A 22,570-nucleotide genomic window follows, 5' to 3' on the forward strand; every position below is an offset into this window, starting at 1 on the left:
GAATGTTTTTCTTCTATTTCATTACTTTAGAAAGTAATGATTAGGGACTTCCCTGGTGGTGCAGTGGTTAAGGCTCCATGCTCCCAATGCAGGGGGTCCAGGTTCGATCCCTGGTCCAGGAATGAGATCCCACATGCATGCCACAACTAAGGAGTCCGCCTGCCACAACTAAGGAGCCCACCTGCCACAACTAAGACCTGGCACAAACAACTAATAAATAAACAAAATTAAATTTAAAAAAAGAAAAGTAATGATTAAAAGACAACAAGTTAACTGTGTGAAGAATTAGTTTGGGCAGTAAAGGTCATTCCACAACAGAACAGGTAGTTGAGAAAGTCCAAAGAATCAGGGACCTTCCATCTACAAGGTCCTGCCTGGGGGCAGGAGGCTAGACTCTGGCCATGAATACAAGCCGCTGAGACGCTAGACAATAGGAAGCATTTTCGTTCATTTTATTCAATAAAAATTTACTGAGAGCCTCCTATATGGTAGCAATTCCCAGCGATAAAAAGAAAAACACAAAAAGTTTATTAGTAAGTACCAAAGAGTGCGGATTTTCTCACATACACCCACATATATGTACCTGTGTAGGTGATTTTTTTTTTTCACTTAAGAAAATGTATCCCTACAATTCAACACGTACCTACCTTGTACCTACCTTGTTGAAGTGGCTCACATACGCAGAATTTCCCAGGCCAAACACCACGTATCTCACACCCTTCAGATATGTTTTGCCAAATCGAAAGTCATTGGCTGCTTCCTCTAGCCACCTGCAGAACCACTCAGTGCTCTCAGTCGGCCGACCGTCCGTGTAGGTAGCAACCAGGAAGGCACAGACATTTTTACTGGTAACCTAACCAACAAAGTCATTATTTCAGAAGAGTAGCCAAGATATAAAGTTTTCTCAATGAAGAAAATCCTTTTTGAAACACTGACATTCATATCACACTAACCTCTAAAGATAAGGAGTGCTTTTAGAAATGTTACTTATTTTCAAGAGAAAGGAAGCAGGGCCAGGACCCTGCACAGGGGAGAAAGCCCAGCACCCTGCTCATGCCACCACACTTCCTGGTGCCCTTCACCATGTACTCTGTCCCATTTCCCAGACTATAAATTCCTATCAGCTCCTGCTTGTCATATTGGAAACAAAAGCCAAATCAGTCAGGAAGAAATACAGAAAGATCTCTAAAAAATGCCCTGGGCTTCCCTGGTGGTGCAGTGGTTGAGAGTCTGCCTGCCGATGCAGGGGACACGGGTTCGTGCCCCGGTCTGGGAAGATCCCACATGCCGCAGAGCGGCTGGGCCCGTGAGCCATGGCCGCTGAGCCTGCATGTCCAGAGCCTGTGCTCCACAACGGGAGAGGCCACAACAGTGAGAGGCCCGCATACCACAAAAAAAAGCCAAAAACAAAAAACAAAAATGCCCTGAAAAATCAAAGCAATAAAACGTTAAATGTAAAGTGACAACACTTGGCACCATCATCTCCATGGCAGACAAAACACATCTTCAGTCCTGTGAGCCACAGTATTTCATCTGCTCGAGTGCATCTTCACAGTTCCAAGTCAGGAGGTAAGTTATAAGTAATCCCTTACGAATAATTAAGTATCCAAGCTTGCTAATAATTTTTAACAAATAATTTAGAGTGGATTCAAGCTCACTCATTTGTACTCCAACGTTTTCTTGGGGGAGAAAGAAATGCACATTTACAGCTAGAGGTTTATCCACTAAGAAGGGACTGGCAAATTACAACCCGTAGGCCCAGTCCCACTCACTGCCTGTTTCTGTAAATAAAATTTTATTGGAACACAGCCACACTCACTCATTTACATAGCGTCTCTGGCTGTTTTGTGCCTCAAAGGCAGAACTCAGTAGCTGCATGGCCCACAAAGCTGAAGATATTTACCATCTGGCCCTTTATAGAAAAGGCTTGTCAATGCCTGTTCCAACTGCTTCACCAACTTTAGCTGCTTCAGAATCACCTGGGGCACTTGTTAAAACACAGCCCCACATCCAGACTTTGATTCCGCAGGGCTGGGCTAGGACCTGAGAATCTGCATTTCTAACGAGTTCCCAGGAAATGCTGATACTGTCGGTTCAAGGACCACGCTTGGAGAACCGCTGCTGTCAGGCCAACTTCCCTACCTGGGCATGGCTAGAGGAGGGGGCGGGGCTTTCCTCAGGTGAAGAAATGAAGCTCTCACAGATATGACGTTACACCTGGAGGTCACACAGCCAGTTAAAGAGATTTCTCTAAGTCCCAAACCCATACTACTTCTGACACCCAAGTGGCTCCTCACCTCTCAGCAGGCTTACACTTGGTTCACATGCCCGGCACACGGCCATCAGTGACAACCCTCTTTGATTACGAGAGTCAAAGCAGCAGGGAACTTCCAACCACCCAAGCTTTCAGTCTAACACCCCAGAGAGGCTGGCCCCGCATCACGCCCGAGTCAGCACGCCACCACACATTCAGCACCTCTGACTGACACTGAATGCTCAACAGACTAGAATCCTTTAGCGTGAAAATTAAATTTATTCTAAAGAGTCTGTTTATCCCAGAACACAGGAGGTCAATTAAATTTGAAAGTTGTGATTGAAGGAAAAATAACACAATTACCAACCTCTTCTACTAGATGGTCATCTGGGTCATATTCCTTCAGATTAATAACTGCCACAGGCAGATCAAGGGAGCTAACTGCTTCGGCAAGAGCTGTCGCAAATCGCTGATAGGAGGGAAAAAAATCAAATAAAGTCTTCAATAAGCTAAATAAATGAAACATACAGTCTTCATTTATTCCTGTTGGCAAGGTAATGAGGCATTTAGCATGAAAAGATTTTCCGGTGACTGACATGTATCACCATAAACACAAATTCTGTTCTCAGTTCTACCATTTTCTCAAGCATCTTTACAGAGATCAATCACTCAGCTGTGTTGTTCTCACTCTACAAGTACATATGTGGGATTATATGTACTGGTAGACATTTCGGCTGTTTTGCCCCACTAGAACAAACATATAGACGTAGAAGAAATACCAAAGAGGGAACAGAGTGGGAAATACGAGAACTGTGAGCATATTTCTGGAAGACAGAAAGCAAAAAGAAGCAGGCTGACAGACAGAAGAAAGCCTCGGGGAGACAGAAAACCAGAGGGGCCCTGGGATCAGTCAGTCACTGGGGCAAAAATGGGAGGGAGCAGTGGGCCAGAGAAGACCCTGTGGAATACAGAGAATCCGTATTATATGGGACCAGTGCACACAGAGCCTCAGCGACACTCACCTTTTACCCCCAGGCAGACCCCTGCCAGTCTCTTCTCCAAACAAAATGAACCAAATGGTTGGGGAAAGCTACAACTTCTAGCCAGATGTTGGTACCCCAGGAAATTCTCTTCCTCTTTCTGGCTTGGTAGCCTAACACTTGGCTCGCCACCTGCCAGGACTAAAGCTAAGCCTGCCCTCGCCATTTACTGGGCATCCACCAGGCCAGTCTCAGCTCTGGGCGATATTACCCAACAGGGAACAAGGCACACATGTTCCCTGCCCTTAAGGAGCATCAAGGAACATCCTCAAGGAGATGTTCTAATGGACAGAGAGAGAATAAACAAACAAATGAGAAAATACACAGTGTATCAGATGGTGACCAGTGCTGTGGAGGAAAAGAGGATAAGGGGTAAGAATACGTATTGGAGGCACGGGGAGAGTTGTTATTTTACACAAGGAGGGTCAGGACAGGTGTATATAATAAAAAATAAATATTTGGTCTTTGTCTCCAGGGAGCTCCTAGAGCTCCTAAAATCCTTGGAACTTGCTGTCTTTGGTATGTTAATGAGATGACCCATTGGGGTTGCGGTGGACGGGAGCTGGTCAGCAGAAAACCAACCCTGGGCTTAAAGGCTTAGAACTTTCAACATCTTCTCTCCCTGTGGGCAGGGGAAGGGAGGGGTGGCAGGAGATGAAGTTCAATCAGATATGGTCGATCATTTAATCAGTCATGCTTACGTAATGAAATCTCCATAAAAAACCCTAAATGACAGGGGTTGGGGGACACACTCATATGCCGAGGAGGTGGCATGTCAAAATAGGACACCGGGGCTTCCCTGGTGGCGCTGTGGTTGAGAATCTGCCTGCCAATGCAGGAAACACGGGTTCGAGCCCTGGTCTGGGAAGATGCCACATGCCGTGGAGCAACTAGGCCCGTGAGCCACAACTACTGAGCCTGCGCGTCTGGAGCCTGTGCTCCGCAACAAGAGGGGCCGCAATAGTGAGAGGCCCGCGCACCACGATGAAGAGTGGCCCCCGCTTGCCACAGCTAGAGAAAGCCCTCGCACAGAAACGAAGACCCAACACAGCCAAAAATTTAAAAAAAAAATTTAAAAAATTAAAAAAAAAATAGGACACAGAAGCTCTGTGCCGCCCCTCCCCCCAAGACCTGCCCCATCATCTCTCCCATTTGTCTCTTTCTGAGTTATATCCATTGTTATAAACCAGTAGACTAAGCAAAGCAATTCCCTGCATTCTGTGAGTCATTCTAGGGAATTAGCAAACCTAAGAAAGAGACTGTGGGAACACCTGAATTTACAGCTGGCCAGTCAGGAGTACACATGGCTCCTGGGACTTGTGACTGGTGTCTGAGGTGGGGACAATCTGACAATAACTCGGGTAGACAGTACCAGAATCGGAAAATACGTGTGGGAAAACAACTATTTGGTGTCAGAAAACACTGCCACAGGCCTCAAAAATAAAGACCTGAGCAAAACCTGAAGGAAATGAGAGAGCAAGCCAGAGGCTATCCCCAGCAGAGGGACGTGTAAGTGAAAAGGCCCAAATGCGTGAACACATTCGGCAAGGAGATTAATAAGACTGGAGGGGGGAGACCAAGGACATGAGGTAAAGGAGATGGTGGAGACCCAGAAGTGAGGGCCTCTTGGCCACCATGAGGGCTTTGGCATTTGCTTTAAGTGAATGAGGGAGTCACTGCACGGTCTTAAGCCAAGATGATTAACACCATTTCGCCTAAGTTCTCACAGTCCCTGTGGTTGCTGGGACGGGCTGAATGAAGGAGGCTGAGGATGAGATGACCGCAGTAACCCAGACAAAATATGAGGGAGGCTGGCTTAGGCCAGGGCAGCAGCAGTGAAGGCGGTAAGAAGTGACTGGAATCTGGATCTATTCTGAAAGTAGAACACACAGTATGTGCTGACAGACTGGATGTGGGTAGTAAGAAAAAGAAGTCAAAGGTTTTTTTGAACTGGGCAACTGGAAGGATGAAGTTGTCATTTATCGGAATGGGAAAAATTAGAGGTAGAACAGGTTTGAGCAGAAAATTGGGAGTTTAGTTGTGAGCACGCTAATTCTGAGTCACCTACTACACATCCATCCACATGAAGATCTAAGATAGGCAGCTCGGGATGAGGGTCTGGGGTTGAGAGGAAAAGTTCTGATTAGAAACGTAAATTTAGAGGCCACCATCTACTACAGGGATCAGCACACTGCAGGCCAAATCCGGCCCTCTGTCTTTATAAGTAAAGGTCACTGGAATACAGTCATGCTCATTTATTTACACATTGTCCATGGCTGCTTTCACACGACATCAGCAGAGCTGAACAGCTGCAACAAAGACCATACGCCTTGCAAAACCTGAAAACCTAAAAAACATATGTAAAATAAAATATCTAGCCCTTTACAGAAAAACTCTGTCAAATTCTAATAAACAGAACTGAAAGCTCTAGATAACAAGATCCCTTAGAGAGTGAAATGAGTGCAGATAAAGACATAGGCTCAAGAACTGTGCCCTGGGATGCTCCTATCTTTGGAGGGCAAGAAGATGAGGAGAAATCCGCAAATGATAGTGAGGCAGACTAGCCTTAGCAGAGGAGGAGGAGAACCTAGAGAAGAGTGTCCCAAAAGTTCAATGGAGAAAGTATGTCAACAAGGAAGGAGCTGTTGTGCAGCTAAGAGGTCAAGTAAGATGAAGACTGAGAATTAATTAGCGACATGAAAGTCACTGGGAGCAGGCTGGGGCACACAAGCCTAACTGGAGTGGGTCAAGAAAGACAGGAGTAGAGGGGCTTCCCTGGTGGCGCAGTGGTTGAGAGTCCGCCTGCCGATACAGGGGACACGGGTTCGTGCCCTGGTCCGGGAGGATCCCACATGCCTCAGAGCGGCTGGGCCCGTGAGCCATGGCCGCTGAGCCTGAGCGTCCGGAGCCTGTGCTCCGCAACGGGAGAGGCAACAACAGTGAGAGGCCCGTGTACAGCAAAAAAAAAAAAAAAAGAAAGAGAGGAATAGAGAAATTAGAGATAGCAAGCACAGACAACACTTTCAAGGAGTAATACTATAAAAAAAAAAAAAAAAGTTGAGGTGGTAGTTAGAGGGAGATGTGAGGTAGATAGGTCACCTGGCATACCCTGACCCACCTTGCACACAGCATACAGTGAGAACTTACAGCTAGAGAAAACAAGTCTATTTACACAGTTAACAGAGAAAATCCACACCAGCTACCCCATCATTCCATCCTAAATATGAACAGAAAACCACGGATCAGCAAGACCATGATGAGAACAAGTGACAGGAAAGAGAAATAGCAGCAGCAGAAACATGGAGGAAGCAGATAAATCAGAGAACCGAAAAAGGAACTCACTGAAATATATTCTTAGATTATGAAAAAGATGCACTAGAAATTGAACATAATGGCAGTTTTGCAATTAAAAACATTATAGCCAAACTAAAACATTCAAAAAAAAGGTTTGGAATTGAAATCCAAGAATCCAGAACAGAAAGAAAGTTACCAAAAGTATGAGAGAGGCTTTGAGACACAGGAGACCATCCAAAAGGTCCAACATCCAACTAACCGAGTAGAACAGAGAAAACAGAAGGGAAAGAAGTTTACCCAAGAAATATTAGCAGAATTAATGCACACGAATTTTCAAAACAAAACAGCCCAAGTATACAATACAATGGCTGAAAAAGACCCAACCTAGACACTATCTCACAAAAGCTCCAAACATCTAGGACAAAGGAATGATTCTAAAAGCTTCCGGGGGCTTCCCTGGTGGCGCAGTGGTTAAGAATCCATCTGCCAATGCAGGGGACACCGGTTCGAGCCCTGGTCTGCGAAGATCCCACATGCCGCGGAACAACTAAGCCCGTGAGCCACAACTACTGAGCCTGCGCTCTAGAGCCCGCGAGTCACAGCTACTGAACCTGTGCACCACAACTACTGAAGCCTGCACGCCTAGAGCCCATGCTCTGCAACGAAAAGCCACCGCAATGAGAAGCCCACGCACTACAACACAGAGTAGCCCCTTCTCGCCGCAACTAGAGAAAGCCCGCATGCAGTAACAAAGACCCAACGCAGTAAAAGTAAATAAAATAAAAAATAACTAAATTTATTTTAAAAAGACAAGGATGTGATGCCCTCAAAGTTGTAAGCAAAAAATTTTGCCCGAGTCTTCTATACGAAGCCAAATACAAATCAATCAAATGTGAAAGCCAAATAGAGAAATTCAGATGGCACAGCTTTAAGAAGGGGGGCCATTTAACTCATATCAACAATGATGTGGGGCAACAATATTAAGCCGCTGAGATGTGAGGAACTGACTAATACGAGGAGTTAATAACTTTTATCTAACTTGATAAATCTAGAAACATGGCAGAAGGAGGTTCAAGAAATAACCCTCAGAGGAATTAAAAACGGAAATATCAATAGTTAAAATAGATTCTCTGAAGAGTACTTTTCATTATGAACCCTCTGTACACCTGGATTTGTTACCATCTGCAAGTATTAATTTGATCTTTTAAAAAAACGTAAAAGCGGGCATAAAAGAGAGGCTAGGAATGATATCTTCTATGAGTAACATAAAAGGACTTTGTTTCCGCAGCTCAGATGCCTTTCTAAAGCTTCTTCCAGTTTCCTGCCTCTGCTGCTTAAGGCTGAACTTAATTATAAGTAACCTTCAATTACAACACACACAACAAAATACTGAAAACCTTTTAAAAAGTAGTATTGTACAAAACATCCACGAGAGGGCAGTAGAACCCTCTTTAATACTCTACCAAAATAACGACAGGAATTGCTTTTAATTCATTTTCATGTTAGGCTTAGAATCTTTTCCTAGAAAGCAATAAATAGCTGTGACCTTTATAATAAAGAAGCAGGCAGCATCTAGATACAATTAAAGCATCTTTCAGCTATATATCTGCAGCCGGTATCTATACAGTATTCAATGTATATCATTAACACTTTTAACACTATGAGAAATCAAAATACATTTCATTAAATACATGTGTGAAGTTGTGAACGTCAGGGCCCATACTGGACATACTGCTGCCATTTTTCACTATCCCCTACTTCTATATCCAGTAATGGACTTGGAAATCCAAGCCTCCATTCTGCTGAGCAGAAGCAAGCTTCAGAACAAAGATCCCGCATGACAGTGACCACCAGACACCCCCAATCAGCTGAAATTGAGATGAAACCCACCTACCACCCCAGAAAGGAAAAATGTATGCTGTAAAAAGGAAAAACAAAGATGAAAAAATATTAGAAGACTAATTCAGTTCACTGCTAAAGAACACTTTTAAGAAATTTTCTTAAAAGATCAGGAGACCCAGTGAAAAGTGTCATTATAAGTTCTTACCTTTGCTGTGCCAGTCTGAGAACCATAGAAAATCTTCACTCCAGACACAAAGACTTCCTTCTTTTGAAGAGAGATATAGCCATTTGTCATCAAATCCCGAGATGCTTTTGGAATGGTTTTCTCCTGTGAGTTTTTGTTCTTGAAATAAACACAAAATCCATCAAGTTTGAATATTTTCCCAACTTCATTAGGGACGAAAATTATCAATCGCTCAGATACTGACCCATTTTATTATTCTCTTAATCTTTCAATTGTACTCCTCAAATATTAACCCGTTGGTATAATTAGGTCCTTTGAAAGCTGGGCCCACATTTCTTAAGACTATAATGATTCCCATTCCTTCCAGGATAAAACCACGTACTTTCACCCATAATGTGTTGTAGTGGAATAATAGTAGAAACTTATTTTCTGATTCTTAATTACTGGAAAGAAAAGAGAAGACTACTACCCCTTAAGGGTGCTAAGCAGATTTGGGTTTTTTGCAAAAGTTTAATTTTTCATTACAAAACCTTCCTCTATCTTAACAATGAGACTTCCACAGCCCATCAAAGAAAAGGTAAATAAGTTAGTCTATAAAAACTGACAAGAAAAATGTTTTGGCATTGAAAAACTATTTCTAAAGACCAAACATAAAAGTGATCGAAAGTTCCTTTTAGAATTTCTATATTTTTCTGGAAGCCTTAGAAAATCTGCACTCTGCATTCTCTATAAAATTTGATGCCAAATACCCTCCTAGAAAAAGTAACTCCACTTGGGTTTCCCTGGTGGCACAGTGGTAAAGAATCTGCCTGCTAATGCAAGGGACACGGGGTTCAAGCCCTGGCCCGGGAAGAACTCACAGGCTACAGAGCAACTAAGCCCGTGTGCCACAACTACTGAGCCTGCATGCCGCAACTACTGAAACCTGCTTGCTTAGAGCCCATACTCTGTAACAAGAGAAGCTACCACAATGAGAAGCCCTCGCACCACAACAAAGAGTAGCCCCCGCTCGCTGCAACTAAAGAAAGCCCACACGCAATGAAGACTCAACACAGCCAAAAATAAATAAATATATATATATTAAAAAAAAAAAAAAGTAACTCCACTTACTTGCTTTCTGATGACAATCTGGAAACAAATCCAAAGGCTAAAGCCAAAGGCAAAGCCCAAATATATGTAAAACCTATTTATCCATAATGATATTAAAGATGAGAAGTCCCACACATCCAAAGAAGGATCTAAATTTAAAATGACACATATAAGTAATTTTATTTGAAGTTACATATACAACGATGCCCATTCTTATTTTAAGAAAAAAAAGAAAAAGAAAAACCAATCTTCATATTCAACAACCCCACTAAGAAATCTATAAAAAGCAACTCTAATAAAAACAAGACACTGTGATATGTAATACAATTGTCATAATAATGCTAATTCAAAAAAGAATATAAAATTTTATCTTCATTTGAATATTGCGTTTGGAAAAGGGAACATAAAGTCAAAACACTTTATGTGGAATTATGAATTAATTTTACTTTGTTACGCTGCTCCGTAAGAAAAATAATACTAAACGTATTCCTCTTTATTTTATTTTGTTTTTAGAGACCCACAGCTACTTGCAAAGGGTTCTCAAATAATTGACCTCAAGTCCCACTTTTTTTTAAGGGAGATATGGATGGACCTGGACTCAAATGCTGAACCTTGGGGTAATTTCAAAAGGCAAGGTCTAAGATTTGAGGTTTACAGGTGCTACTCCTGGAAAGGACCAAAAGTCCTCAACACACGTGGGTAAGGGGGAGAAACAGTTTCCTCTGTCTTTTGCTTGAGGTTAGAAGCATAGTTCTAAACTCATCTCCTAGCCTCAAAAGGCAAAAGCCAGGTCACGAGCAGGGATCAGTCCTCCCTTGCCCCCAGCGGCACCAGTCCCGGGCTGACAAGAGCAACATACTCTGGAGGAAGGGGCCCGAGGGTCTCAGAAAAACGGTTTCCTCCCTTCCCACCCCACGAACCTTACCCGCCTGGGGACCTTACCCATTCTCCTCAGAGCCCGAGCCCTGCGGCCCGACAAGACACCAGGACTGCGGACCTAAGAAACTTATTGTCCGGCGTGGATACTGGGAGACCACCAGAAGTACCTCGCAGCATTAGCTCGGTGCCCACAGTCGGAGGACCTGGGCGCAGCCATGCCACTCGCAGACCTGTCCGGATTGGCTCAGAGGAGGAAGGGGGCGGGCCCAGAGAAAAGCACCGCCCAGAGCTCCCGGCGAGGAAGCGAGAATGTTGCCCGCGGCTCAGGAATCCGAGCTTGAGAGTTAGGGGCGAATCCCGAGAGAAGCAGGGAAAAAAGGAGGGGGTGGGGGAGGGAAAATCGGCGTTAAGAGACTAAGGGCATCGCCAACCGAATGCAATCTGTGAGCCTGTTTGAATCTCATTTGAAACACACCGACTGTAAAAAGGCATTATTTAGGGGAAATTTGATTATGGACTAGCTATGAGACTCTATTAAGGAATTATGGTTAATCTCGTTGGGTGTATTTGTTAGGAGTTTAGACTGAAGTATTTAAAGCCAAAACTTTATGATGACTTGCTTTAAAATACTCCAACAAAAAAAATGAGGGAGAATGAAACAAGAACGGCAAAATGTTGATATTTGTTGAAGCGGAGTGATGGGTACATGGCAGTTCGTTACACCTTTTTCTCTACGTTTTTTGTGTTAAAACTTTTCTATAACGAAAGGGTAAAGTGGGCGCGGCCCGGAACTCCGCGGAACTGTGAGGCTCCCGGCGCTGAGTTTCCACCCGGTCACCAAACGTTAGCTCCACCAACCAATCAGAGCTTTTCCGTTCATTCTGGAAAGAAAATTACGTCAAGGAAGAGCCCCTCTCTTTCCGGGCGCGGAAAAGTGTCGTAAAAGCCACATTGCGCAGGCGTTCTAGCTCCGGCTTCCTCTCCCGGTTTTCGCAACACCTGACGCCTGCGCAGTAAGTTGCGTGGGTGTATTGTGGCGGTCCAGTTAGTAACGGCGCTGCGCAGTCCGCGGGCGTTGCTGTGCCGCGCGCCGCCGGGTGGTTATATCGAGGCTCAGTTGGCCCTCAGGCCGGCAGCGTGGGTCTGCCTTGGTTCGCCGGACCCAAGGCCTGTGAGCGGCCACGATGTCGATCTTCACCCCCACCAACCAGATCCGCCTGACCAATGTGGCCGTAGTACGAATGAAGCGAGCCGGGAAGCGCTTCGAAATCGCCTGCTACAAAAACAAAGTCGTGGGCTGGCGGAGCGGCGTGTGAGTGACACTCTCCCTCTGGGCCCTGGCCGGAGCTGGTAGCCTCAAAGGCGGCCTCCCTCTGGTCGTCCAACGAATGGGCCCAGCTGGGGTCTCGCCAGGGAAGGAAATGGGAATCTTACTCCTGCTGCCCGGGCTTAGGGTCTAAACCAGACGTTCCCTTTTTTTTTGTTTGGTCGGTTTGGTTTGGGGCTTGGTTTTACTTTGCTTCCCGGGTGTCATAAAAGCCACAGCCAAGAAACCCCCATAATTGTGGTCCTTTTGTCAGAATAATGATCAAGGCAAAGGGCCTGGTCTTCCAGGTGCTTCTGTAGTTCGTGCGTTTGTCACAGATCTCAGCCCAGTAGTTTCACCGAAGTGCGTACGGTCTTCACTGCTGCCATCTAGGGCCTGGAATTCCTTGGCAGCAGCCGGACCCCACCCTTCAGTGATGGCACACATATTCCCGCGACGTTTTTCACGTCAGTAACTGCGAATGCAAATGGAGTTCTGGATTACGAAATGGCCCCCTGGAACCGAGGGTCATTTAGGAGTACTTGTTGTTTCGTACTATTCATATCGTCGCCGTCTTGTATTTAAATGTGAATGAACTTAGAAGTTTCAAGCATACTCACTTAGGACTTTCTCTCCTGTCCTCCCAAGGGAAAAAGACCTTGATGAAGTTCTACAGACCCACTCAGTGTTTGTAAATGTCTCTAAAGGTCAGGTTGCAAAGAAGGAAGATCTCATCAGTGCGTTTGGAACGGATGACCAGACTGAAATCTGTAAGCAGGTGGGTTCTAACAGTTGCAGCATAATTGACCCTAATATCCAGTAGTATTAGATACTAGATTACAGGTATGTTAAACTTTAAAGTACTATTTTTTTTGGAGTGAACAGTTACTATGCAATAATTCGATCTGTGCAACATCACTTTTAATAATTCAGGACATGGATATTTTTTGCCAAAGCCTCCAGAAATCAGATTTCCTACTAAACTGCCTTATTTTGTCCATTTATATATTTTTAGTGTAATATACCTGAAAATAGAATTCCTTTTCAAGTATTTCATCATTTACACCCTCTGCTAAGATTACCTTTACCCCATCCCCCATCTAAATAAGTAAGATTTTGGAACAAGATAATCCCTTTAGGCAAAGCTCAAGTTATTACCAAATATCAGTAGCTGAAGAGGATGAAATTTAATTTTCTCCCCAGTTATTAATTCCTGTGGTTAGTTAACAAATAGTGTGGAATAAAGATATTACTTTTCTTAAACTTGTTGGGTTTTTTAAGATTTTGACTAAAGGAGAAGTTCAAGTGTCAGATAAAGAACGGCACACACAGCTGGAGCAGATGTTTAGGGACATTGCAACTATTGTGGCCGACAAATGTGTGAACCCTGAAACAAAGAGACCGTACACCGTTATCCTTATCGAGAGAGCCATGAAGGACATCCACTATTCGGTCAAACCCAACAAGAGTACAAAACAGCAGGTGAGTTGTTTTTTAATGTCAAAAAGTGTCCATGAAAATCAGTGTTCTCTGAGGAAAACATTAAAATAGTTGGTCTGTAATAACAAAATGGCACTACTTGGAAGCAAGTGGGAGGAGGTTTGGGGTAGAGGGGAGGGGAACGATGGAGGTTTTAGAGAGGAGTGATGGAATTTGTTTTAACTAAACACAAATATACTAGGACTCTCATCTTCCTATCCAAGTCAGACCTTTAAAGAGAAAACTTGGATTCTTCCAACAAGGACCTACTGTATAGCACAGGGAGCTTGGCTCAATATTCTGTAATAACCTAAATGGGAAAAGAATTTGAAAAAGAATGGATACTTGTATGGGTATAACAGAATCCCTTTGCTGTACACCTGTAACTAACACATCATTTTTAATCAACTATACTCCAATATAAAATAAAAAATGTTTTTACAAAGATAAAACTTGGATTTTTAAAGCATCATTTTAACCCCAGTTGTTAGATTTTTTTTAATGTTTGTATAATAACATACATTATAAAAGTCACCCATTTAAAGCCTACAATTCAGTCATATACTCACAGAGTTTTTGCACCCTTCCCTGCTACCTAATTTGAGAACATTTCATCACCCCAAAATGAAACCCTGTACCTGTTGGCAGTCACTTCTCATTCCCCTGTCTCATAAGGAGGGAATAAGGCAACTGCAAATTTTATTTCTGTTTTTACTGACTTGTCTATTCTGCACATTTCATATAAATGTAGTCATACAGTATGTGGCCCTTTCAAGGTTAATCCATGTTGTAGCATCTATCAGTACTTTTTTCCTTCTTAGGACTGAATAATAGTTCATTGTATGGAAATACCACCTTTTGTTCATTCATCGGTTGGTGGACATTTGGGTTGTTCCCACTTTTTAGCTATCATGAATAATGCTGCTATGAAATTGATTACAAATTTTTGTGTGGACGTATGTTTCCATTTCTCTATACCCAGGAACAGAATTGCTAGGTCATATGGTGACTATTAACCTTTTGAGGAATTGCTCAGCCAGTTTCCAAAACAGCTGAGCCATTTTACATTTCCACAATCAGTGTACAAGGGTTCCAGTTTCTCCACATCCTCAGTGATGTTTGTTATTGCCCAACTTTTTGATTATAGCCATCCTAGGGGTATTGTTCTGGTTTTGATTTGCATTTCCCTAATGACTGATAATTTGCGCATATTTTTGTGGGCATATTGACCCTTTGTCTGTCTTCTTTGGAGAAATCACTCTTCAGATCCTTTGACCATTTTTTAGTTGATTAGTTGTCTCTTCATTATTGAGTTGTAAGAGTTCTTTATATATTTTAAGATACTAGTACCATATCAAATGCACGACTTGCCAATATTTTGTCATATTCTGTGGGTTGTCTTTTCACTTTCTTGATAGCTTTTTTGTTTGTTTGTTTGTTTTTTGTTTTGTTTTTTTTTTGCGGTATGCGGGCCCCTCACTGTTGTTGCCTCTCCCGTTGCGGAGCACAGGCTCCGGACGCGCAGGCTCAGCGGCCATGGCTCACGGGCCCAGCCGCTCTGCGGCATGTGGGATCTTCCCGGACTGGGGCATGAACCCGTGTCCCCTGCATCGACAGGCGGACTCTCAACCACTGTGCCACCAGGGAAGCCCCTTGATAGTTTTTTGAAGAACAAAAGGTTTTAATCTTGAAGCCCAATTTATCTGTTTTTTTCCTATGGTTGCTAATGTTCGTCATGTCATCAAAGAAACCATTGCCCAATCCAGCTAGATTGAAACTGCTTTGTTTTGAATACCTTCTGCAGTAATGCAGCAGAAGAAGCAAAGAAATTACAAACATTTTTAATTTTGTCTTGATAGGCTTTGGAAGTGATAAAGCAGTTAAAGGAGAACATGAAGATAGAACGTGCTCACATGAGACTTCGGTTCATTCTTCCAGTGAATGAAGGGAAGAAGCTGAAAGAAAAACTGAAGCCACTCATCAAGGTTATAGAAAGCGAAGACTATGGTCAACAGTTAGATATTGTAAGATTAACATACTCTCGTTTCTTTGCTTCCACGTTACCAAAATAGTTTCTTCTCTAGTCATATAAGTCTGTCGCAAACATTTAGAAGGTGTGAACAGTAAGATATTTCCGGAAACATCTTAACTAGAATTAGGTAAGACAGTCAAGGTCTCCGTAGAACCAAATTTTCATTAAGAACACTTACAATTTTTGTTTGCTTTTTTAGTGAAATTATTCATGATAAAATGATTTGGGTCAATGCTCATTTTCGATGAGGGAATATATTTTACAGTGAGTCTTCTATTAATGAGGAAACTGGAAATAGGACTAAAAGTTTGTCAGTCTCATTTACCACAGAACATTTTAAAGAAGCAGCAAAAACATCATGTCTTTGGGTCCTCACCCCGCAGCTTCAGACATCGTGTAAATTCAGCTGTCTGCAGACCCACGTCTTAGAGCTTTATAGCTTCTTGACAAACAAATGAGCTCTAGAGGACTGTTGCACTTTCCACTGTAGATGTAAAATAACACATCTGACACTCTCTGAAGTTCTAAAATCTTTGCAAAACTTTGCACATGGTTTCTAAATAGGCATTCCACCTCTTTTTTTTTTTTCCTTCAAATGTGGATACAAAGAGATCATTTCATTGAACTGTAAATTTTAACGCTAAATTTTAGTATGAAAAGGACCGTAGCCTTCTAATCCAGCCACTTCATTTTACAGCTGAGGAATCTGGAAAAGACCTCAACAGGGAGAATAATGCCTTGTCACAGGGGCCTGCGTGCATACTTAAGGGCAGAGGCTGGACCAGAACCCAGCCCGCCATCCTGTGCGTTGTCTTATCTGTGGTTGTAGAGAGACCTGGAAAGTATGGTGTGTTTGTCTCATAGGAAGTGAAAGCTGTGTCCATTCTACGGTACTGCTCTTCCTCATGTGGTCAACAGCTGTGTTCAATGTTTCAGGTGTGTCTCATCGACCCTGGCTGCTTCCGAGAAATCGATGAGCTCGTAAAAAAGGAGACAAAAGGCAAAGGCTCTTTGGAAGTACTCAATTTGAAAGACGTGGAAGAAGGAGATGAGAAATTGGAGTGACAGTCATCAGTCTCTTCAGCTGTCAAACACTAAAGCGTTTTCATTTCCCACAGCCCTGTTTTCTTTCTGTGATCTGCCAAATACTTGCTCAGATGAGTTGACATTTAACACCTTTGTGGCAGACATGTACACAAAAAGACTTTCCTAAGTAAGTATTATAATGTGGGATTCATTTAGTTTTAATTATCAAGTGGGGTTTTAGGCAAAAGTGAAATACAGAGTCCAGAGTAGCATTTTGTTACTGCCTCATGCCTTTGAGCTTTCCAGGGTGAAAGTTATTTGAGACAACTCTTGTGGATAAAAAATAAATTTTGTACATTAGAGGAAAATAACTTTGGGAGGATATATCTATATGACAGAAAGGGAGGATTTGCCAAAAAAGAAAACGTGTAATGTCTTATTTCTACTTAATGATATGTGTGTATAGGGGTAACTGTCTCATGACCTAATACAAAGCGTGGATGATGACTTCTTGATTTTCTGAAAAGTAGATAGATGATGACTGTGCAGGACTTCAATAATATTCATCAAACATGCTGCCATAGCCTAGATTATTCTTGGTAAAAAATACAGCCATTTATTGCTAATTCTTAAAGTTTATAATATATATTACTAGAGTTGAAAATATATGTAATCAATAAAACCACTGTTTATTTTTGTTAAACTATGGCTTGTATTTCTAGACAGCTTCCTAACTTTTTCTTTTCTCTGCCTCTTGTCTGGTAGGATGGGAGAGTTCTTAGCAGGATTAAACAAGTCAGGAAGAGGAGTGCCCAGAACAGGGCCTGTTCTGTTAAATACCTGGTAAATCTTAGGAATATTATTTGGGATGTAATTGAACTTGAGTGTTTTAGTATTTGAACACTTAAATAGACAATGTGCAAGTTTTTTTAAATCTACTTATCCTCAAAAGAGATAGTCTAGAATACAAAGTAGGGTTTCACTCAAAATAAACATACAGATGTATCTTATGCACAGAAGTTTTTAAGTGAAAAAGAGTTCTTGACTTGAACAGTTCCTGATTGGTTGATTGAAGTCAAACATTTTTCTCATAGTGTTGAAAGAAATATTCTTAAGACACACTTTCTTTCATGCTGAAATTGAACTACTGTTCTGATACAGTCTTCAAGATGACCCCCTCACTGATTCCATCTTACTTACATAGTTTGTTGTTTTACAAAAGTGATCTAAACTTGAAGTCCCAGGAAATTATTTTAACCAATGAAGTTTACACTTTATTTCTAGCTTAAACAGTTAAAGCAACGTTTCAGGTTGAAAGTCATAATTACTAAAAATGTTCAAGAGCTGCATCTCGAATAGAAAAAGATAAATGTTACCATAACATTGCCTTAAGTTTTTCCCATTCTCATACTCATTTCTTCTAAAACGCTGGAACTTCAAGAAGTGTCACATGTAATCAGTCATGTTTCTGAACCTATAGAAAATAAAAAAATTTCTACCTTATATCAATCTCATTATTCAGAAGTAGTTAAAAAGTTTGGTTCATAATTATCTTCCCAGTAGCACTGCTATAATGGATTACCTTAAGGATTATCAGTTTATTTTGCTTTTTCAACGCAAGCTTTATTGTGTACATTTGGTCAGAATGACGTTTCAGAATTAAACCTCTCTATTAGCAGAGCTCTTCTCTTTGAAGTTTCCCTTGTACCCATACACAACTATTTATTCCAGCTTATGTAACCTCATACCACTTTGAAATTCCCTCGTTGGGCTTGATTTTTGCCCTACCTTGTGTTATAGAGAGCTGCTTAAACACCTGCCTGGCACGCTAGATTGTGAGCAGCTCAAGGGCAGGAGGTTAGCCAGCTGTGTGTATCCCTCCATGGTTTGGACGTGGTAGTTGTGGAATAAGTGTCTGTGGTGTTATATGCATACTCTCTCGGTGGGGGTCCATGCCATCAGAAGTGAGGACAGGTAATGACTTTTTCAAATCCATCTTTAAAGCTTGATTGAGTTTTTGTCAGCTAAGCCAGAGCCTCCCACCGTTCATACCCATGCATGCTGCTGTGCCGCTGGTGGTTTGTGTCTGCACAGATCCCCTCAGTCCTGAGGGCTTTTATCTCTGCCTGCAAGCAGCCTTTCACATTTACCCCAGGGTGTCATACACACATATTCTGTGGGGCTGTGATAGGGGAAATTGGGTAGCAGCACTCATTATTATAAACAGTAGCCACACACATGATTTTAACCTGCATGCTACCGTTAAGCCCACATCATGAGGTCCCTATGATTTTGGTAATAGTGCATTTCCTTATTTAGAATTTTTTGTGTACTTGCTCTTAAATTACTGAAATTTCAAGGTATTGATTATTTGAAAATACATTTCTGCTGCAGCATATTAGAGGTGATTGTGGATAAATAGTTTGCCACTAACAGCATTTAATGTCTGGGATGATGAAGGCCTTTGATTTTCATCTCCACATGTATATTAATGATACCTACAAAACTAATGAGTCTAAATGTAATTTTATAGCAGCAACAATTCTTCTGAGCTAAAAGTATAATCCTGACCTAATTCTTTATCAGCTTGGATATTCCAAGAACAGTTTTACAACCCTCTAAGCAAGTGTACTTGAATGGCCCAGGGCCCCCCTTCCAAACACCCCAGAGGAAGAGTCATCAGTTTCACCAAATTCCTGCATATTTTTGGTTGGTAGAGAATGGAGATAAATGGGTTGTGGAATTGAAAAGAACAGAGTCATTTTTACTGCAGAGAGGAACAGAGCTGTCTTCTACACTCAGTGCCATTCATATCTTAGGAGATTTTTCCATCTGGTGATACACTTGAATGCCAAAAGTTTCTTGAGTGGCACTCTTCCTGTGGCAGACAAGCATAGTTGGCATACTTTTCGAGGAAAAAGGGCCACAAGCTTGCTTATTACTGTCGTGCAGAGGTAGGATCAAGACTAGGAATCTTGCATGTAATCAAGGTAAAATAGTTTGTGGTTTTACAGTTAAAACTTTGCAGGTTATAGAAAGATTTTGGACATGCATTGGCATGACAAAAGGGAATAATAAAGCATTTCTTAGTGAAATTTGTATAAAGAGATAATTGTGTAAAACTTGAACGATAACCGCGTGATTTTCTCAGAGATATGGTGATTGTTTGGGAGTTCAATAATTGTGTTGAACATGCTGCCATAATTAAGATTTCATAATAGTATAGAATATTATTTTTTAAAGGGCTCATCATCACTGCATTTGGGATTTTTCTTTTGAGTAAAAAACAGTTAAAAGGGGCTTCCCTGGTGGCGCAGTGGTTAAGAATCTGCCTGCCAATGCAGGGAACACGGGTTCGAGCCCTAGTCCGGGAAGATCCCACATGCCGCAGAGCAACTAAGCCCGTGCGCCACAACTACTGAGCCTGCGCTCTACAGCCCGCGAGCCACAACTACTGAGCCCGTGTGCCACAACTACTGACCCTGCACTCTAGAGCCTGCGAGCCACAACTACTGAAGCCCCCGTGCCTAGAGCCCGTGCTCTGCAACAAGAGAAGCCACTGCAATGAGAAGCCTGCGCACCGCAACAAAGAGTAGCCCCTGCTCACCGCAACTAGAGAAAGCCCGCGTGCAGCAAGACCCAACACAGCCAAAAATAATATAAATAAAATAAAAGAAACTTAGATTTTAAAATAATAATAAAATAAAAATGGACAAGGAAAGCAGAACGAGTGGCTCAGAGAGAAGTAAGGATGGGAGAAGGGGCAGGAGAGATTTGAAGTGGGAGAGATACTCTGCCCACCATTGCTGGCGTTGAAGATGGAGGAACGGAACCACGGCCCAAACAATGCAGGCAGTTTCCAGAAGCTGGGAAGGACCCTCAGCTGACAGCCATCAAGGAAATGGGGACCTGAAAGGAACTAAATTCTACCAACAGCCTGAAATAGTGAGGAAATGGATTCTCGCCTAGAGCTCCCAGGACAGTCACAGCTGACCCCGTGATTTTAGTCCAGTTAGATCTGAACCCGGCTTCCGACATACAGAACCGTAAGGTAACAAGTTTGTGTATTTTAAACTGCTAAGTTTGTGCTAGTGTGTTACAAAAGAAGTAGAAACTGTAAATTATGGATGTTTCAATATGATGAGCAAAAAATGGGTGATTCGCTCAAAGTCATCTGCATAATTGGCTATCTAACAGAGCCAAACTCCTACATCATAACATAAAGAAAATTAATTTTACATGAATTATAGAGCTAAGTGTAAAAAAAAGGCATGAGAAAATATAGACAATAAAGTGTTCAAAAATATAGGAAAATATTTTACCCTAAGAGTAAAAGAGGCTTTCTTAAGAAAAACAGAAACCTAGAAATTATAAAGGAAAATACTAAAGGATTTAACAACCCAAAAAAGTGAAATTTCCGAATGACAAAAGATACCTCAAGAAAGTTCAGAGAAAATATGATTGAAAGAAAATACATGGAACATTTAAGTCAGGTGGAATGCAAGCAAGTCAGGACAAACCAATAAAAAAGTCTTATGCTCAACCCCAAGCACTAGAAATAAATGCGAAATAAGATGGTCACCTTCTCTCAGAGAAATGCAAAATAATGAAAAATAATTTTCTATCCATCATATTGAGGAAAAGGTAAAAAATTCTGATACTGACAAGGATGTGGGTGGAGGGACCACCACTTTCACACATTTACTGATGGAAGCATAAATTGCTACAGACTTTTAGGAAAACAACCTGGTGGTATCTTTAAAATTTTAAATATGTATACCTTACATTTAGGTATCTATCCTCCAGAAATAAATGTATCTAAATTCTAAGGATATACATACAGGGATGTTTTCTGCTTTGGAAGACCTGAAAATAACCATCTATAACACTTAAGTATTAATAAATTGCGATACTTCCTTATTGTGAAGAATTAAGTAGTTTTTACAAATGAGACGTACCTACCTGTGTGTCCTATAGAGACCTATAATATTCCATAATGTCCAAGATAATAAAAGTGGAGGCGGGGGGAAGAGTTGGAGGAAGGGAAACACATTGTAGAACAATGTATTACAGTTTAATCCCATTCTTTTACCTTCTTCGGAGGTGTATGGGAGGAAGACTTTTTCTTCTGGGTTCTTTAGCTGGTTTGGATCGTTAAACTGACACAAGGCAGATCAACAGGAGAAAAACAGATTTCATTTCATATACATGGGAACTCATACAAAAATATGAGACTCAAAGTAAGTGACCAAAGCAGGCAGCTTTATACCTTTTAGACAAGGAAACAATAAATTTGTGAAGAATTGACAAGACAAAGGTGTTTGGGCTTGGGGTAGCAAATTAGTGAAATAACAAGGTTTGTTTATACAGCCTTCGGGGCGCTGAATTCCCTGTCTCTGGTGATAAGGAGGCCTTCCACCCTCCTGGTACAGAAAGGACACCTTTCACATGAGAGATTTATTTCCTACGTTCAGGGGAACAAAAGAAGTCAGAGTGTCCTTGCACTGACTGTTTCTTAACTATAATTCAGAATAATCAATATGCCCAAGTGGCATATTTTGGGGTGCAAGTTTTCAAAGAATAAGAAAATACTAATTTTAAGCTGTTGTGTATTGAATACTAGTGGACCCAAATTTTAAGGAAATTAAATAATCAAAACATTCCATTTAAAATAGAAATAAATTGGCAAGGGATAGCTCTTCATGGAATAAAATGATTCGCCACGGAAGAATTTTTTTTTTAAATAAGCTTTTCGGTTAAATTTAAAGTGACATTAAATCTTTAGTCTCATCAATGTTCATTTTCAAGGATCCCTTCTGCCCCGACCTTTGGACACGGTGGGAGACTTCCATGGTTCTGGGGACCTGAGGTCTTAAACTCTGTCCCTTGTGTGACCAGGAACTTAGCAGGTGACCCTGGCCCTACAAAGCAAGTTGCAAGAGCAAAAGCCCAGGAAGGAGTGCAGGTGGGTTGCTCCACGATAAGGTCCTGCACCTACCTCAGGTGCTAGGAGGCGTGGATGATGTAACGTTACTTAGGTCAGCTGGCAGGGAAGCCAGGGGAGAATTTCAAACAAAAATCAAGCAGAGCCAGGGAGTGGTGGAAGCCTCCCAGCGAAGACAGAAGATAAGAGGCTGGAGCAGAG

At 41.9% G+C, this 22,570-nt stretch overlaps 2 protein-coding genes across 6 annotated transcripts in view; one reads left to right on the forward strand and one right to left on the reverse strand.

Moving 5' to 3' along the window:
* LOC308628400 (S-adenosyl-L-methionine-dependent tRNA 4-demethylwyosine synthase TYW1) overlaps positions 1–10,811 on the reverse strand; it is a 216,535-nt gene extending 205,724 nt beyond the window's left edge. For all 5 annotated transcript variants that reach the window (XM_081255246.1, XM_081255247.1, XM_081255244.1 and 2 more), the window contains exons 1-5: positions 10,646–10,811; positions 9,725–9,852; positions 8,636–8,773; positions 2,622–2,723; positions 659–853 (exon numbers count right to left, since the gene is read on the reverse strand). In XM_081255246.1, coding sequence (XP_081111372.1) covers positions 659–853; positions 2,622–2,723; positions 8,636–8,773; positions 9,725–9,852; positions 10,646–10,649 — 567 coding nt within the window. In that variant the 5' untranslated portion in view covers positions 10,650–10,811. The remainder of the gene's footprint in view (positions 1–658; positions 854–2,621; positions 2,724–8,635; positions 8,774–9,724; positions 9,853–10,645) is intronic.
* Positions 10,812–11,600: 789 nt separating this feature from the next.
* SBDS (SBDS ribosome maturation factor) lies at positions 11,601–17,128 on the forward strand. Its single transcript, XM_081255788.1, has 5 exons — positions 11,601–11,894; positions 12,537–12,666; positions 13,170–13,370; positions 15,227–15,391; positions 16,336–17,128. The coding sequence occupies exons 1-5, from the start codon at positions 11,767–11,769 to the stop codon at positions 16,462–16,464; spliced, it is 753 nt and encodes a 250-aa protein (XP_081111914.1). The 5' UTR covers positions 11,601–11,766; the 3' UTR covers positions 16,465–17,128.
* The last annotated feature ends 5,442 nt before the right edge of the window (positions 17,129–22,570 follow it).

This window comes from Mesoplodon bidens (assembly GCF_964165515.1).
Source record: "Mesoplodon bidens genome assembly, chromosome: 15".
NCBI lineage: Eukaryota > Metazoa > Chordata > Mammalia > Artiodactyla > Ziphiidae > Mesoplodon > Mesoplodon bidens.

Bases quoted from the DNA above. Each gene is read 5' to 3' on its own strand.
- SBDS (XM_081255788.1), top strand. From the start codon at position 11,767: ATGTCGATCTTCACCCCCACCAACCAGATCCGCCTGACCAATGTGGCC. The intron at 13,371-15,226 runs GTGAGTTGTTTT...TTGTCTTGATAG, and splicing joins ACAAGAGTACAAAACAGCAG to GCTTTGGAAGTGATAAAGCA. The intron at 15,392-16,335 runs GTAAGATTAACA...TCAATGTTTCAG, and splicing joins ATGGTCAACAGTTAGATATT to GTGTGTCTCATCGACCCTGG.